This window comes from Boleophthalmus pectinirostris, unplaced genomic scaffold, assembly GCF_026225935.1.
Source record: "Boleophthalmus pectinirostris isolate CB_2022bp ecotype Guang Dong unplaced genomic scaffold, ASM2622593v1 HiC_scaffold_5, whole genome shotgun sequence".
NCBI classification, from domain to species: domain Eukaryota; kingdom Metazoa; phylum Chordata; class Actinopteri; order Gobiiformes; family Gobiidae; genus Boleophthalmus; species Boleophthalmus pectinirostris.
Window position 1 is genome coordinate 29970539 of NW_026571404.1, and position 14588 is coordinate 29985126.

The 14588-nt window shown below is 39.1% G+C and overlaps 1 protein-coding gene across 1 annotated transcript in view; it reads right to left on the reverse strand.

The window, feature by feature from the left end:
* The window catches only part of pcsk2 (proprotein convertase subtilisin/kexin type 2), a 78358-nt gene that overhangs the window by 41846 nt on the left and 21924 nt on the right, over positions 1-14588 (reverse strand). The window contains exons 5-6 of the mRNA XM_020921405.2: positions 13196-13233; positions 2284-2360 (exon numbers count right to left, since the gene is read on the reverse strand). Of these exons, the coding sequence (XP_020777064.1) occupies positions 2284-2360; positions 13196-13233 (115 nt within the window). The remainder of the gene's footprint in view (positions 1-2283; positions 2361-13195; positions 13234-14588) is intronic.

Consider the following 14588-nt stretch of genomic DNA (forward strand, 5'->3'; position numbering starts at 1 on the left):
GGAGATGGAGGAAGAAGAGGGGGAAAAAGAAGAGGGGGGGGTGGAAGAGGAGGAAGAGGAGAAGGTGGAAAAGGAGGAGAAGGAAGAGCAAGAGGAGGAAGATGAAGAGGAGGGGAGAGAGGAAATGGAGGAGGAGGAGGAAGAAGAGGAAAAAAAGGAAGAGGAGGAGGAGGAAGGAGAGGGAGAGGAGGAGAAGGAGGAAGATAAAGAAGAGGAGATGGAGGAAGAGGAGGGAAGAGAGGAGAGAGGAGGAGGAAGAGGAGAAGAGAAGGGGGGAGGGGAAGAGGAGGAGAAGTGGAGAAAGGAGGAAGAGGTGGAGGAAGAGGGAGAGGAAGGGGAGGAACAGAAGGTGGAAAAGGAGGAAGAGGAGGGGGAGGAGGAAGAAGAGGTGGAGGAGGAAGGAAGAGAAGGAGGAAGAGGAGGAGGAGGAGGAAGAAGAGGAATTAGAGAAGGAGGAGGAGAAAAAGGAGAAGGAAGATGAGGAGGAAGAAGAGGAGGGAAAAGAAGAGGAGAGGAAGAGAAGGGAGAAAGAAGAGGAGAAGGAGGTGGAGGTGGAAAAAGAGGAGGAGTAGGAGAAAGAGGAGAGAGGAAAAAGAGGAAGAGGTGGTGGAGGAAGAGCAGGAAGAGGAGAAGGAGGAGAAGAAGAGGGAAGAGTGGGGGAGAGAAAGAGGACGAGGAGGAAGAAAAGGAAGAGGAGGAAGAAGTGGAGGATAAAAAACATGGCTTTGTTTTAGTTGGAGACTCCTTGTTGACATATGTTGCAGTGGAAGTAGCTCATCCTTTGTGATTTTGGAGATAGAGGATGTTATCAGCAGAAGGGTCAAAAGCAGTGAGAAGAGTAAAATCCCGTGTTGTTGTAACTGTGCTCTTATCTCGTCCAAAGCTCGAGGTAAAAATTGCCTCTGGGTTTTCTATTGTGATGGTCCAGACCAATTGCTTTGTTTATACTTACTGCCCTATTATGTCTTAATGGAAGTATGTGGGGAGAAAATCAATAGAGGCTCCAACAGGTCAGATCTGGCAACCCTGTTCTCAGTAAGAAACAGCAAGCTCATTTAACACCTGCACATACTGTACGTTTAATGCCAGACTGTAGAACATTCCAGGAAGAGTTTTATAAGGTTAATAATTGTGTACGATTTTTAATATATATATAATATGCATTTTTGTTCATTACAGTCGTCCCTCGCTATATTGTGGTTCACCTTTCATGGTCTCGCTGTTTCACGGATTTTTTTAAAGTGCAATTTTGGATGCTTTTTTTTATAGCATATGAATGTGGGTAATAATTACAGGTGGGTCAAGACTAAACCAGGTCTAAACCAGGACTAATCTTGGACTTAAGAGAGAGAACCCCAAGCAGGGTGTACGCAAAGCACGGCTGAGCAATTGCCGCTCTTACCTCCGTGAGGTGCTGAGCTCTCAGTTGGTTCTTTCTCCTGCGGTCAACTCCGAGCCTGTACCGACAGTAAGTCCTGTTTCAGTTCTGGTTTAGTCCTGGTTTAGTCCTGTTTTAGTCCTAGTTCAGTCCTGGTTAGACCTCTTCTTCAGTCTTTGAATCAGTCCTAGGTTAGTCCTGGGTTAGTCTTGGTTTAGTCTTGGTTTGGTCCGTGGTGTAGGCAGCACAAAAGTTTGATATATAATCTCGGGTTAACGGGCGGGTGCGGTGTTATACTGCGCGGGTGCAGTGTTGTACTGCGCGGGTGTGGGTTTCCAAAAATGGACCTGTGCAGGACTCTGTGCTGTAGGGCTCTATTACGGAATAAATTAATCTTCGGTTTGTTACATAAAGAAGGAGGAAAACACCATAAAGACGACAGCAGCAATAAGTTTTAAGAGGGATGCAAAAAGTGTTAAAACTGTCCTGTGTAAGAAAAGTGTATAAAGTGTGTGGTGAGAGGTTCTACAGCCTTAAAACAGATATAATCATTGTAAAATATAAAGCAGACTACTTCGCGGATTTCACCTATTGCGGGCTATTTTTAGAACGTAACCCCGCAACAAACGAGGGACCACTTTATATCTTTTTTATTTTTTATTAGCATTAGCATTAGACATTTAACACTAGTATAAATACATTATCGCATTAGTGCCGGTCCAGAACAAAAGCTTTGTTTGTTCTGCTGTAGTCTTAATGGAAGTATGGGAGGACAAAATCAATATATTTTGCTCAATGTAAGAAACAGCATCTCTTTCTAGCTCTTTTTTCTAATATATATTTTCATGTGTATGTGTCTGTGCATGTGTGTGTGTGTGTGAGTGTGTGTCTGTGCTTTACTTTACCTGTTGAACCAGTCGTCCGTGTAGCGAGGGAATGGATACGGGTCATTGCTGCTGAAGTCATAGCTGGCATCAGCGTTCTGCAAAGATCAGAGGGCGACATTTAGAAAGCCAAACGAAACACAGGGAGACAAGAAATGAGAGTCAGACCCAGAAAAACAGTGTTTCCAAGGAAGTTTTTATGTAATAAATTTGATACATTTTAGGTATTTTTACAGTAATTTTTCAGGAATGTCATAGTAATTACACAGCAAAAAAGTGGACTGTTAAAATTGACTCTCACAGAATCAATTTTATAATTTTCTCAGGGTTTAAATTAGTCCAATCTGTTCTAGAGTTAATTTAACATTTTTGGAAATATTAAATAACACTGGACCCAAGTTCCTGTTTAACCCCGAAATCAAGAGTTATCTTAACGTTTTGAGAGTAAACAGATAACTTTGTAGGGTTATCCTGATTTAGGTAAACAATACACAGAGGTGTTTTATTTTTACATTTAATTTTAGTTCATTTAAGATGAAATTATGCACAAAAGTGGTTCAAACTGGTTTTCTCTCACTGGAGTTTGAAGTGGTGGGTGGGAGGTAGGGAAGCTGAATGGACACTAAGGGAAGTTGAATTAACCATATCAACTCTAGCAAATAACCCCAACTTGAACCCCTATTTAACTTCAAATAGTTAAAATAACACTTTTTGTGTTAAAAACAAATATTTTACGCTCAAATTTTAATCCTCCAGTTTTTTCTGTGTACACTGATACAGCTGATACTTTGCTGCTTATGTCATCAACATTCTCTGGAGGTGCGATGCTAACTGGAGGCTCTGGTACTCAAGTTAGACTTAAGTTTTGTTTTAACACAATCTGACCATAAAGAACTGATTTAGCTGGAATGACAACAAGTGAGTGGTCATCATTTTGTACCAAAATGGTGGTGAGAACAAGAGTTGGAGTTTTGAAAATAAGGTATTCAAGATTACACAAACATGCATGAATCACTCCACTCAATCACTTGATTTTGCACAATAAGTCAGCGCTGAAAAATAAAAATAATAAATGATCATATTCTTATCTTTATTGCATACTTCTGTAGCTATATCAAACAGCAACCGCAAATATTTTAAAGCCAATGCCAACGCTTTAATGCAGTCAATGTAATAAGTATGGGTCGGTTTGAAGGACACAGCCTACGTAGCCAAAGAATTCCTACTGTAAATTCATATATTGAACCTGTATCTCTAGTGTATTTCGTATCTACTCCCTCAGTCCCTGCCCATTTCACTGTTCTCCCTGCAGCTGCCTGTAATTTGATTTGTATAACAGTCGATATTTCTCTGAGTGTGTAACAGGTACATAGTGATGTGTGTATGGAGAGTCATTAGCCCAGCACAGCTCAGCCCATCAGATTAATCTTGGGGGTAGTCTCTTCTCTGACAGTGTGGACGGCTGGCATTTAGACCAGATGACTCAGTCCAGCGCAGACAGGCCAAACAGCAACAGTTACCTGACCTAATGGAATAACATCGTAGCGTGTGTGTCAGGTAAAGAAAAGGTAACCACGGAGAAGGTCAAAGAGAGGGGGAGGATTTGCATGGAGTCCAGTAACATGTCAGGAAGTCATTCATTAGAACACAGAGATATCAGTGAGGTCAGCTCACTGGCACTGACATGATGACGGGTTTAGAATGGGATTGAATTAAGCTTTTCAATTGGAGCTATCCATTTGTTTTCTATTTTTCCTAATTAAATAAAGCTCAGATTACAGTCTGCCAAAGCCTCAGATAGAGCAGTGCTTCCAGTTAACATCACACCCCCACGGAATGTTGACCACATGAGCTGCAAAGTATTAAAACGTTATTTTTTTCAGTAGAAGCATAGGCTATATAAAAAAAAGTGGGCAAAGGGAGAATGATGGTACCTGTAGCATTTGACTCCAGTCAAGTGAAGTTAACAGAGGCTAGCAGTTATAAGGGCAAATTTGGAGCAGTGTTCTATATTAGGAATAGGAACTGATTTGAGGACAAAAAGGCAAAATAAAAACACCAGGATCATGTCGAGCGCATTAATACAAACATTTTAAGACCAAAATGACGAGTCTGACGACAGCAGTTAAAGACTAAGGGGTGACGTTTTTTCAATACTAAGTAAATTGGAGCTGGAGTCGATGAAGCCAAAACCACGCCCCTGCTCACTTCCGATATATACAGTATGTGGGTGAAAGGCACACCACTTTGTCTCCATAGATTATACTGCTTTGTCTTGAATGTTCCAGAAAGCCATTGAACTAATATATTTCCATGGAGACAAGCAGACCACCAAACTGAGCTACAGTAAGTGAACCCTATTACACTAAGGCTCCATCCAAACTAGTACATATTCGAGTCATTTTCGTTGTGGCTGCAGTGTTCGTTCACACTGATCCGACTGAAAACTCCAAAGACGGAATGATCTGGTTCCGTCAGCTCCCACGAATTCATCTGAGTACAGATCTGATCTGGCACTGTGTGGGCGTGTGTAGGAGCTCTAGTTGCGTCGTTATTGGACCACGTCACTGTGACTTGTGCCTTCCTGATTCGCTGGGTTCGTGACATCGGTCATGTGACGCTATTGCGGAAAACAGACAAACGGGAAACAGCTTAGCTAGAACTACTTGCTAGTACAAGGTCCACAAAAAGATTGTTTTCACACTTGCCATCTTCCTCGGCTCAAAAATCGTTTGCTGCAACCCCTCTGTCACAGAAAGAACACTCATATTCCACTGAATCGTGTCCTTTAGTCCGACAGAAGCTGAACCACATCAGCACACAAGGAGCGAGCTGTTTTTTGAGCACTTAGTTTATGTGTGGTTTTAAGTTTTGTTTCTGTATAACATAAACAAATATGTGCAAAGCTGTGTGAATATGGAAGGCTTGCAGACACAGAAACGTGTCGGGAAGCAAATCATGATTCGTTTCAATGTAAATGTAACATATGAATGAGCAATAAACGAAAGATAGATCCAACATTACAACATACTGAGGATCATTCCAGGCATATCTCCATGGAGACAAGCAGGCAGTGTTATAAAGTTACATAGTGCACCTTTTTGTATAACATTATTTTAACCAAGCTACAACTGTTATTTTACAATTTTATGTTCAGAGAAACTCACAGTGCACCTATAAACAGCAGACCTACTCAGACAAGAGAATACGCTAAGCACAGCTTCCTTTTCGAACTGCTACTGATGCCTTAAATAACAGTGAATTTCTGTTTTATTAAGTTATTAGATTTTTAAGTTGTTAGTTTTTTTTCAGAATCAGATATTAAAAGGTGCTGTACCTCATTTTTACTGTCTTTGAAACAGAACTAGTTCATTTTAAACCATTCGCAGTGATCTAAATGCATTCCTTACCTTACGCATTCTGAGCATCTGAATTATTCACTGTCAGTTTAAAAAAAAAAAAAAAAAACTTTTCACAGCTCTCAGAGACCAGTGCAGAGTTTTGCCATTACTGGAGTGACAGTAAAGTTAACAGCAAGTTAAATCAATGCTGTGGAACATTTAAGGCAATAACATCAAGTAGTTGGCGTAGCCTTCATCAGAAAAGTCACGCAACGCAACTTTAAAGCAATTCAGAGTTTTGGCCTTATACATTTCACAGCAATTTTTCCTTTAACACAATTTTCTTTTTTTCCCCCACTCCTCTCGATATCAAACAGGTAATGGAGTTTTGAAATGTTATTATTATTCACCACATGAACGCTTGATTTGAAAGGACGCCCTGCTCCCAAACAGTTTGCAGAGCAGTAGGTGTTTTTTCTCTCTCTTTCTTTTTTCATTAAATGGACTGAAAAGTGCTGAGCTTCGGTAATAAATGACACGGGCCAGTCTCCATGAATCACTCGCTGCGCTTTTCAAGCTCATATCTTCTGCCATCAATCAGACCTGCTCTCCCCCTGCTGTCCTGTGAGCGACCTGCTTCAGCTAAATGTGTTTGGGTGCACTCAGGCTCCTCACCTTTCCCCAGCAACCAGTGACTGACCCAGCAACCACTGACCACGGCCTCAGAGGGCTACTCCACATAGCCAAGACTATGAAAGGCCCAGTTCAGAAATAGGACTGAAAACGAGCCTAATCAAGCAAGGCAGTGTGATTGCTGGCAAAACTATTTTTATATTTAAGTCAGTCAGCTGATATATAATAAATTATCCATGCATTTTTAGGTTAGGCATTTTAGGAGACAATCTTAAGAACTTTGGAGACACAAAATTATCCCCTGTGAGCTCTAAGTCATGTTATAATGTTCTTATTTCATCAAAAACATACCTGGAGTTGTGTTGTATTTCATTCACACACGTCTGTATAATTCTGATTATTGATCTGCATCTTCAAAGCTCAAAATACTCTGTTCCACCTTGTGATGTCTCGTACTGATAATTTTCATGTTAACAGCTACCCTTTTACCTTTTGTTTAGTAGAAATGGGCAATTCCAGAGCTGAAATTATCCAAATGATTCTAGTGAAGGTGTATGGCATTTAAAAACACAGTATATACTTCCTGTATTACCACATGACATCATAAGCTGGAAAAGTGTTTTCAGTTTGAGGGAAGAACTTAGGCCCCATCCACATTAGTACGTATTTGAGTTGTTTTTGTTGTGGAGTCAGTGCTCGTCCACACTAATCCAATGGAAAACGGCTCCAGAGACGGAACAATCTGGTGCTGCCAGCTCCTTCTGCTTAAGGATCTGATCCGGCACTGTGTGGATGTCTGAAAATATTGATACGCTGATGTAGGTCTATGCACCGTGAAGTAATTCACCGTCAAAACGCTAAGAGGCTAGAATATATGTCCATTCATATATACAGTTTATGCGTATGACCTGCAGACGTATAATCTCTGAAAAGTTTAACATGAACCATCTCCAACATGATAGAAGCACAGCACAGACTCAACATTAGCAGAACACCCCTGTGTCACAGAAACAACACATATATTTCACTGAGTCATGTCCTTTAGTCCGACAGAAGCTGAACCGCATCAGCACACAATAGGAAGCTGTTTTATGTGCGCTTAGTTTATGCAAATTAGCCATGTGGTTTTAAGTTTCGTTTCTGTAAAACATAAGTAAATATGGGTAAAGCTGTGTGGATAAGGAAGGCTTGCGGACACAGACATGACATGTCTGGACGCAAATCATTTCTGATACGGTGATACGGTGATTCGTAAATATGCAGAGGTTGTGTTGAAAATGTGTGAATGAAACAAAACACAGCATGTTTGAGATGAGGGAACAATATCAGAAAATAGCATAATATCAACCATTTACCATCCAAATGTGCTAAACAAGATGCAGTGGTAATGTAGACTTCTACTTTTGCTCTAGAGTCATTTATCTTTTGTAACGAAAAGGGCACTCATGAAAAAGAGGTATTTTCTCTCACTGAGTTTCCCCTGAATAAATAAATGTTAATAATGATGTATCTAGTCTTATGTTATGCAAATAAATCAAACTGATAGATAGACAGAAGGCAGCTTTATCATTTCGCGGTTAGCCTTTATTTTGTGTTTGGGAATCAAATGCCAACAGTTATTATGGAGGTTCCGACTAAAGAAAGGTTGAGAACCACTGGCTGAAGCAATGATGTCTGAAAGCAACAGAATACAATGCAAAACAGTCAAGTATGAGCCAAACATCATTATTCATTATTAAGTGGATGGACTTTTATTTCATTTCTATAGTTGCACTGGCCTTGCTTGATGAAAACAAAAGTAATGGTCTTCTATTATAAGCAACATGCCGCTGCACATTTTTTCCATTTGTAAAAATTTGGACTTATAATATTTGACAAGCCTTCTCAAAATTAGCTTTTGGCTTAATTATGCAGGCTTTTCAAGTTTTAAGAATTTGGGCCTTGAATAAAAATACCAATAACGAATACAGTATAATCCAGAAAGCAAGTCTGAGTGAAAAACATATGCACACAGAATCGTTTTAGTGGTATAAATTTGCTCTTGGAATTTTGTGTCCAGAGCATAAAGTAGTTCCAGTATTATCATTTATCATTTATATTTACTTCAGCAATATATTCAGACTTTAAAATGTGTGTGCCTATTTATAGCAGGGAGTTTTAGGGGCATATAGACTTGTTGTATCACAGATGTCTTTTATTGTCTTAGTGAATGTGGCGAGGATTCCCTGTAATTATCAGCAACATCGACTGTTTTGACCTTTCTCTATTGTCTCCCAAAGAAAATGAGAGAAAGGGCGCGGGGGAGTGTTATTGGATTGTGTGTCCCCTCGGAGGGAAGATGTTGTTGTTTGTTGGGCCCACTCACTCCGGCTAACATTTGGGAAGTTGCCACGGTAACAGCTATGACGCCACAATGGCCAAAGATAAACATTTCTACAGTTAAGTGCTTTATAGTGTAGTAGGACAAGCTGTGGTCTGACATGAAGATAAAATAGGGACTTCGTTTTTGGGTTTACATTGAGAAAGAGATGTAAATGCAATGTTTATAATAGTGTTAAAGCAATTTTAAATTTTTTTTTGTCTTTTTATGCACCAATCCCAGGTCTATTTTACCATTTTATCATGGTCACACTTAATGCATCTTTGATTTAGAGAAACTATACATTAATTATCACCAAATAAAGAAGACTGTCCATTTCTTTTTGTAACCATGTGTTACAGCCCCAGTCCTTCAATTGTAAGGTGTTGTGTGTGCTTTAAATTATTTTGCTGGCTGTCCTGGATCATGGTGTGGGAGCCCTGATCCGTGATTGGTGGAACACGTTTACACCTGGCCAATCCTGTCTCACCTCCAGTCTCCTCCCCCTATTTAAAGAGATTGCCAGCACCTGTTTGGGGCTGCTGGCATTGGTGGCCAGTCTGCCAATTTGTCTTTGTGTTTGTGTCTAGGTCTGTAGTTTAGTTCTGTTTTGTGTCTTTTTTTTTTTATTTGGTCACTCAATTCTGTTTATGAGCTTATGTGGTTTAATTTTGGGAACTTGTGTTTTAGTTTTCTTTTCTCATTTTGTGTAAGCCTGCATGACCCATTTTGTGGTACAACTTGTTGTCTGTTAATTCTGTTGTTCTGTTTCTTAGTTTAGAGTATTCTCTGTATATTCTAGTCTGTTTTGTTAATTTACTTATTTAATTTATTCCATTTAACATCTTGTTTTTTGTTTTGTTTTTGTTACTTCCCTCACCCTAAGCGAGCTGGGTCATAACACCATGTAACAGATAATCCTATGTCCTGTCTATCATTTTATCATCTTTACACTGTTTTTCCTTACGACCTCTTATATAAAGCTGAGATGTATTGCATATATTTCTTTTTTTTACTTGTGCATATAAATTAATATAATTACGCCTTACTTGACACCAGTCTCTTGCTATTTTTGCTACTTATTTATTAGAATGTACTATTACATCTATATTTTTTCTCTTTGTTATTATATAGTATATTATAATATTCAATTCAATTCAAGTTTATAGCACATTTAAAACAACTTCAGCTGACCAAAGTGCTTCACATACAAGTCAACAAAACAGAAGAATCAGTTACATATACATATATACAGATAACATGCGAAAACTACCATAAAAACACCAAGATAACCTGACTAGCTTTTACTAAATGTCAGGGAGAAGAGGTGAGTTATATTATTATATATTGTGACGTGTGAGCTACTGTGTCCAAATAATTTCCCTTGTGGATCAACACAGTTATAGCATAATATCTACCCTTTAATATAGCAAAAAATGTAAGGCTTGGTACCCTTCACATGCAGTGGATCAATACAGTTTGTCTATGTCTAAGAAAATGTAGACAAGACACATACTGACCCCAAAAAGTATATTATTGTGACAGGCCTAGCTATAAATGTCTCTTTTCACTGCACAAACCAAAAACAAAGCACTCCCATAGCATTTCCACAAGCTTCAAATTTGCATAGGTCTATTTATTCCAGACAGAGTCCATATTTCCTGATAAATCTGCCATAAATTTTTTTAATGAGTTCTCACCTCAGCACACAAACAGTTCCCCTCACTCTGCTATCAAACATATTACGGGAGTTGTTACAGCGTCAGGATCACTCCGGATGAGAAGACATGAATAATAGCAGCTCATAATGTCGCCAGCTTGTATAATATCCAGCTATTGTAACTACACGTAAGCTGGGTCAAAGTATTTTTTATCATAGGTTTTGTGGAAGGATCCTTTTGAAGAGCATCTAATCACAGGGCTGAAATTATCCAAATGATTCTAGTGAAGGCGTGTGGAGTTTAAAAACACTGTGGAGCGCTTCCTGTATCACCACATGACTTCTGTTTGAGAGTACTCAGCCTCAGCATGCAGGGTTTATGTGTTAAGCATGTGTAAATGAAACAAAACACAACTCCTGGTATATTTATGATGCGTAAACAACAGTATAACATAGATCAGAAATAGCACCCTTTAATATAGCATAGGCCAGGGTTACTCTGAATGAGAGGCCGTGAACAATAGCAGCTCATAATGTCGCAAGCTTGCATAATATCCAGCTATTGTAACTACACATAAGCTAGGTTAAAGTATTTTTTTATCATAGGTTTTGTGGAAGGATCCTTTGAAGAGCATCTAATCACACATGCAGTGGCTCTCTCTCTCTTCATTCTCCAGTCACACAAGTCCTCCACTGAAGCACGCTCCCACATCTGCGATTTTCCTGTTATTTTGGGCCATTGTTGTTCAAGAACCATGATAGAACATAGTGGTTAGCCTAGAGCAGACAGTTGAGCAACACTGAGATGCTTTGTCACGTAACATTTTTTTTTTTTTGTACTACAGATGAGAATAGAAATTTTGGTTTGAAAGAGAAATGCAATATTATTAAATGAGAAGTAATGAAACAAAATGCACCATGAGTCACGCTTGAATGATGAAAAATTTGCTGGCTAATAAGCTGCGTTCATCAACAGACTATTAAAGGTTTCTGGAGGTTCACTACCTGCTTGTCTCCATGGTGATGTTATTGCTTTGCCTGGAATGTTCCATGGTATGACATTAAACATATCCATCTAGCATTCATTCACTACGAGTGTTTTTGTTGTTAATTCCTTCTGTGAATAAGGTGACTCTCCACAGATCTGAACTGTAATGTAACATAGTGCTGTAACCTGCTTGTCTCCCTCGTGATAGATAGGTTTACTCTCTATACTGTGGAACATTCTAGACAAAGCAAAAACATTTCCATGGAGACAAAAAGATAGCAGACCCTCCACCAGAAAAGTTGCACCTTTAAACTCTGTGGGGGATTTGCTTTTTTTGAAATAAATAACCAAATTTAAATATAGTTTTGCTGTTTGCTGTCTACATCAAATTCTAAAGACTTTTATCATCTGAGAACCAGGAAGTGTGCTGTTAACATGCCAGTTGTTGTAGTTTTATTGTGACGACATTAGCTTCACTGTAAAGATTCTCTGGTCTTTGAAAGTTATGAAACGCATTACAAACTAATTGCAGTGAATAACGAGGATGCCAGGAATGCTAATGGAAAAGTGACGAATAACTTCAGACTGCTGCAAACACTTTTGAAATGAACTAGTTCTGATTTTTGCATTTTCAAGAGAGTAAAAATAAAGACTATGTTACTCTTTAGATGGAGTCATCACTGCCTACTTGTCTGTTGTAGCTGCCTGGAATGTTCCACAATAAGGCATTATACTTATTTGTCTTCCATTTCTTCCACTACAGACATTTGAATTGCTGTAACTACTTTAAAGGGCCTGTATTACACAAAATTGACTCTAGTGAGCATAATGCTGTCACCTCATCAAAAACATACCTGGAGTTGTGTTTTGTTTCATTCACACATTTTGAATAATCCTTTATTCTTAGTCTGTCTACATCTCCAAAGCTTAAAATGCTCTGTTCCACCTTGTGATGTCATGTAGTGGTACTTTAAGTTAACAGCATTTTTTTTTTACTTTGAATTCAGTAGAGATTAGAAATTCCAGGGATGAGATAATCCAAATGATTTTAGTAAAGATGGGAGGAATTTAAACACACAGTGGAGCTCTTTCTGTATCACCACATGACATCACAAAGTGGAACAGAGTTTTCTAATTTATTAATCATGTGGTAAAATACTATTGTAGCCACAGCTGCCCTAGAAGCAAGGCTGCCAATTTGCACCGTCGGCCCCTCCAGTCATCACAGGCACTCATGCATACTCCGCTTTCTTACTAGGCAAGGTAGGCGAAGTGTCTAAGTGCCTAAGACAACAACAGTTTTTTGCCACTGGTGTTTTCTGATTGAGAGAAGAACTAAATATGCAGGGTTTGTGTGTTAAACATGTGTGAATAAAATACATGACACACAACTCCAGGTATGTTTGTGATGATGAAACATTATAACATAGATCAGAAAATGACATTGTGATATGGGCCATTTAAAATAATCACATTTGTAAAGCTTTCAGGCATCAAAAGGCAAACTGTATCACAGAATTCCTACTTGCCTTCCAGCACAATATTACTCAATGTTGTGACGTCAGGTGAACGTAGCTCATTGTTCGATCAAAGTTATGCATTTCCACGTCGTATTTAAGCAGTCCATCTCGTCCTCTATGTTTTTTTTATCAGCATTCTGGAGTCGAAGCTTCACATTATGCAGCGCCAACTACCCTGGCATTATCGCGCCTTGTGACAGATCGGCCTGCCATTGTGAGAGGTGCATTAACATTAAACAGCTTGGTCCACCGTCTGCCTCCTCGCTCCCTCTCTCTCCCCCTCCCCTGGTCCTTCCCTAAAACGTAAGGAGACTGGGCAGCCATTAGAGGAGCTGTGAAAGCACCTGTCAGGCCAAAGGGGTAGCCACAGGAAGCCCCCCCACATCTGAGACACGGCATAGTGACTGGCACTGAGGGACAAAGGGTACTTACGTAATTCGATGCCAAGTCGGGGTGAAGGTAGTCGATTCCTGGAAAGAAATGAGAAATTGTGTTGTGAAAGATTTGCCTGGTTAACACAAAAGGTAATTTTGTGACTAAGGTGATTTTGCGATTCTGAAAAAAAAAAAAAAAAAGAACAAAAGACAGAACACTGAAATTAGATGTTCTTGCTGGTTATGACTAAAATGTCAGTTGGAATAACAAATATGTCATGGCATTTCAATAGTGTGTAATAGACTAATTTGTCAGAAAATTCAAAAATAGAAGGAATAAACCTTTTTTTATACAACTTTTTATGCCTGGTGGGTTCTAAGACAGCTTTACGGAAAACACTATAAGTAGGGATGTACCAATAACCGAAATATTGTGATATCGTTAGAGTTCTCATAATGATGTCATGGACCATCACATTATATATCGAATCACAAGTCTCTTTGCTTAACTTAAGAGTGATGGTGGAGCAATAGCTAAAAAAAGACAGAGGGAACTACATTGACTAGGATGCTTTGCTCCATTTCAGTGCAGACTACAAGAAGAAATAACAGCTCTAAGCACTTTAAAGTCTTAGTTCTTTGGATTAAGTCCTGTCAAATCATTTTAAGAGGAAAAAGCAGCATATTAACAGTTTTGTCCACAAAGTATCGCAATAAATATCGTACCGAGAGATTTGGATATTGTTACATCCCTAATTGTGAGACTCCCCACCATATTGTGAGCTTTCCCATGATATTGCAATAAATATCGTACCCTGAGGTTCATACCGTGATAATATCGTATTGTGAGACTTGGATATCGTTACACCCCTAATAGAAAGTCTCAGCACACGTAAATGATAAAAGAACTATTGGCACAGTCAAGTTATCATAAGCCAAGTTGCGTTTACACTTTAAAGCAACAATGTATAACTTTCTGAAAATGGCACCTGTATGATTTCATGGAATTACTTGAACATTCGCCATGGAGATAGATATGTTTTAAGCAATGCTGTGGAATATTATAGCCAAATTGACACAATTTCTATGGAGACGTGCTGGTGGAGGCCCTCATTTAGGCAAAGTAAGAGTAAGGTTTATGGAGATGTGAGACCACACTTTTTTCTAATGTTTTAAGCACATTTGTATACCGTATTTTCCAGACTACTGAGCGCACCTAAATATAAGCCGCATCAACAAAAATTTAACAAAATTTTAAAACTGTACATATATAGGCCGCACCTGAATATAAGTCGCAGTTGTCCACATCTTCAAGAAAGCTTTCAAGCTCGAGTCGTCTGCTTTTTGTCTTTTTGCATTGAGTCAGTTTGTCACGCTGTCATCGCCAAAATCTCACCATCGACTCATTTATGCCGAGCTCACGTGCAGCAGCTCTGTTTCCTTCTTCCACA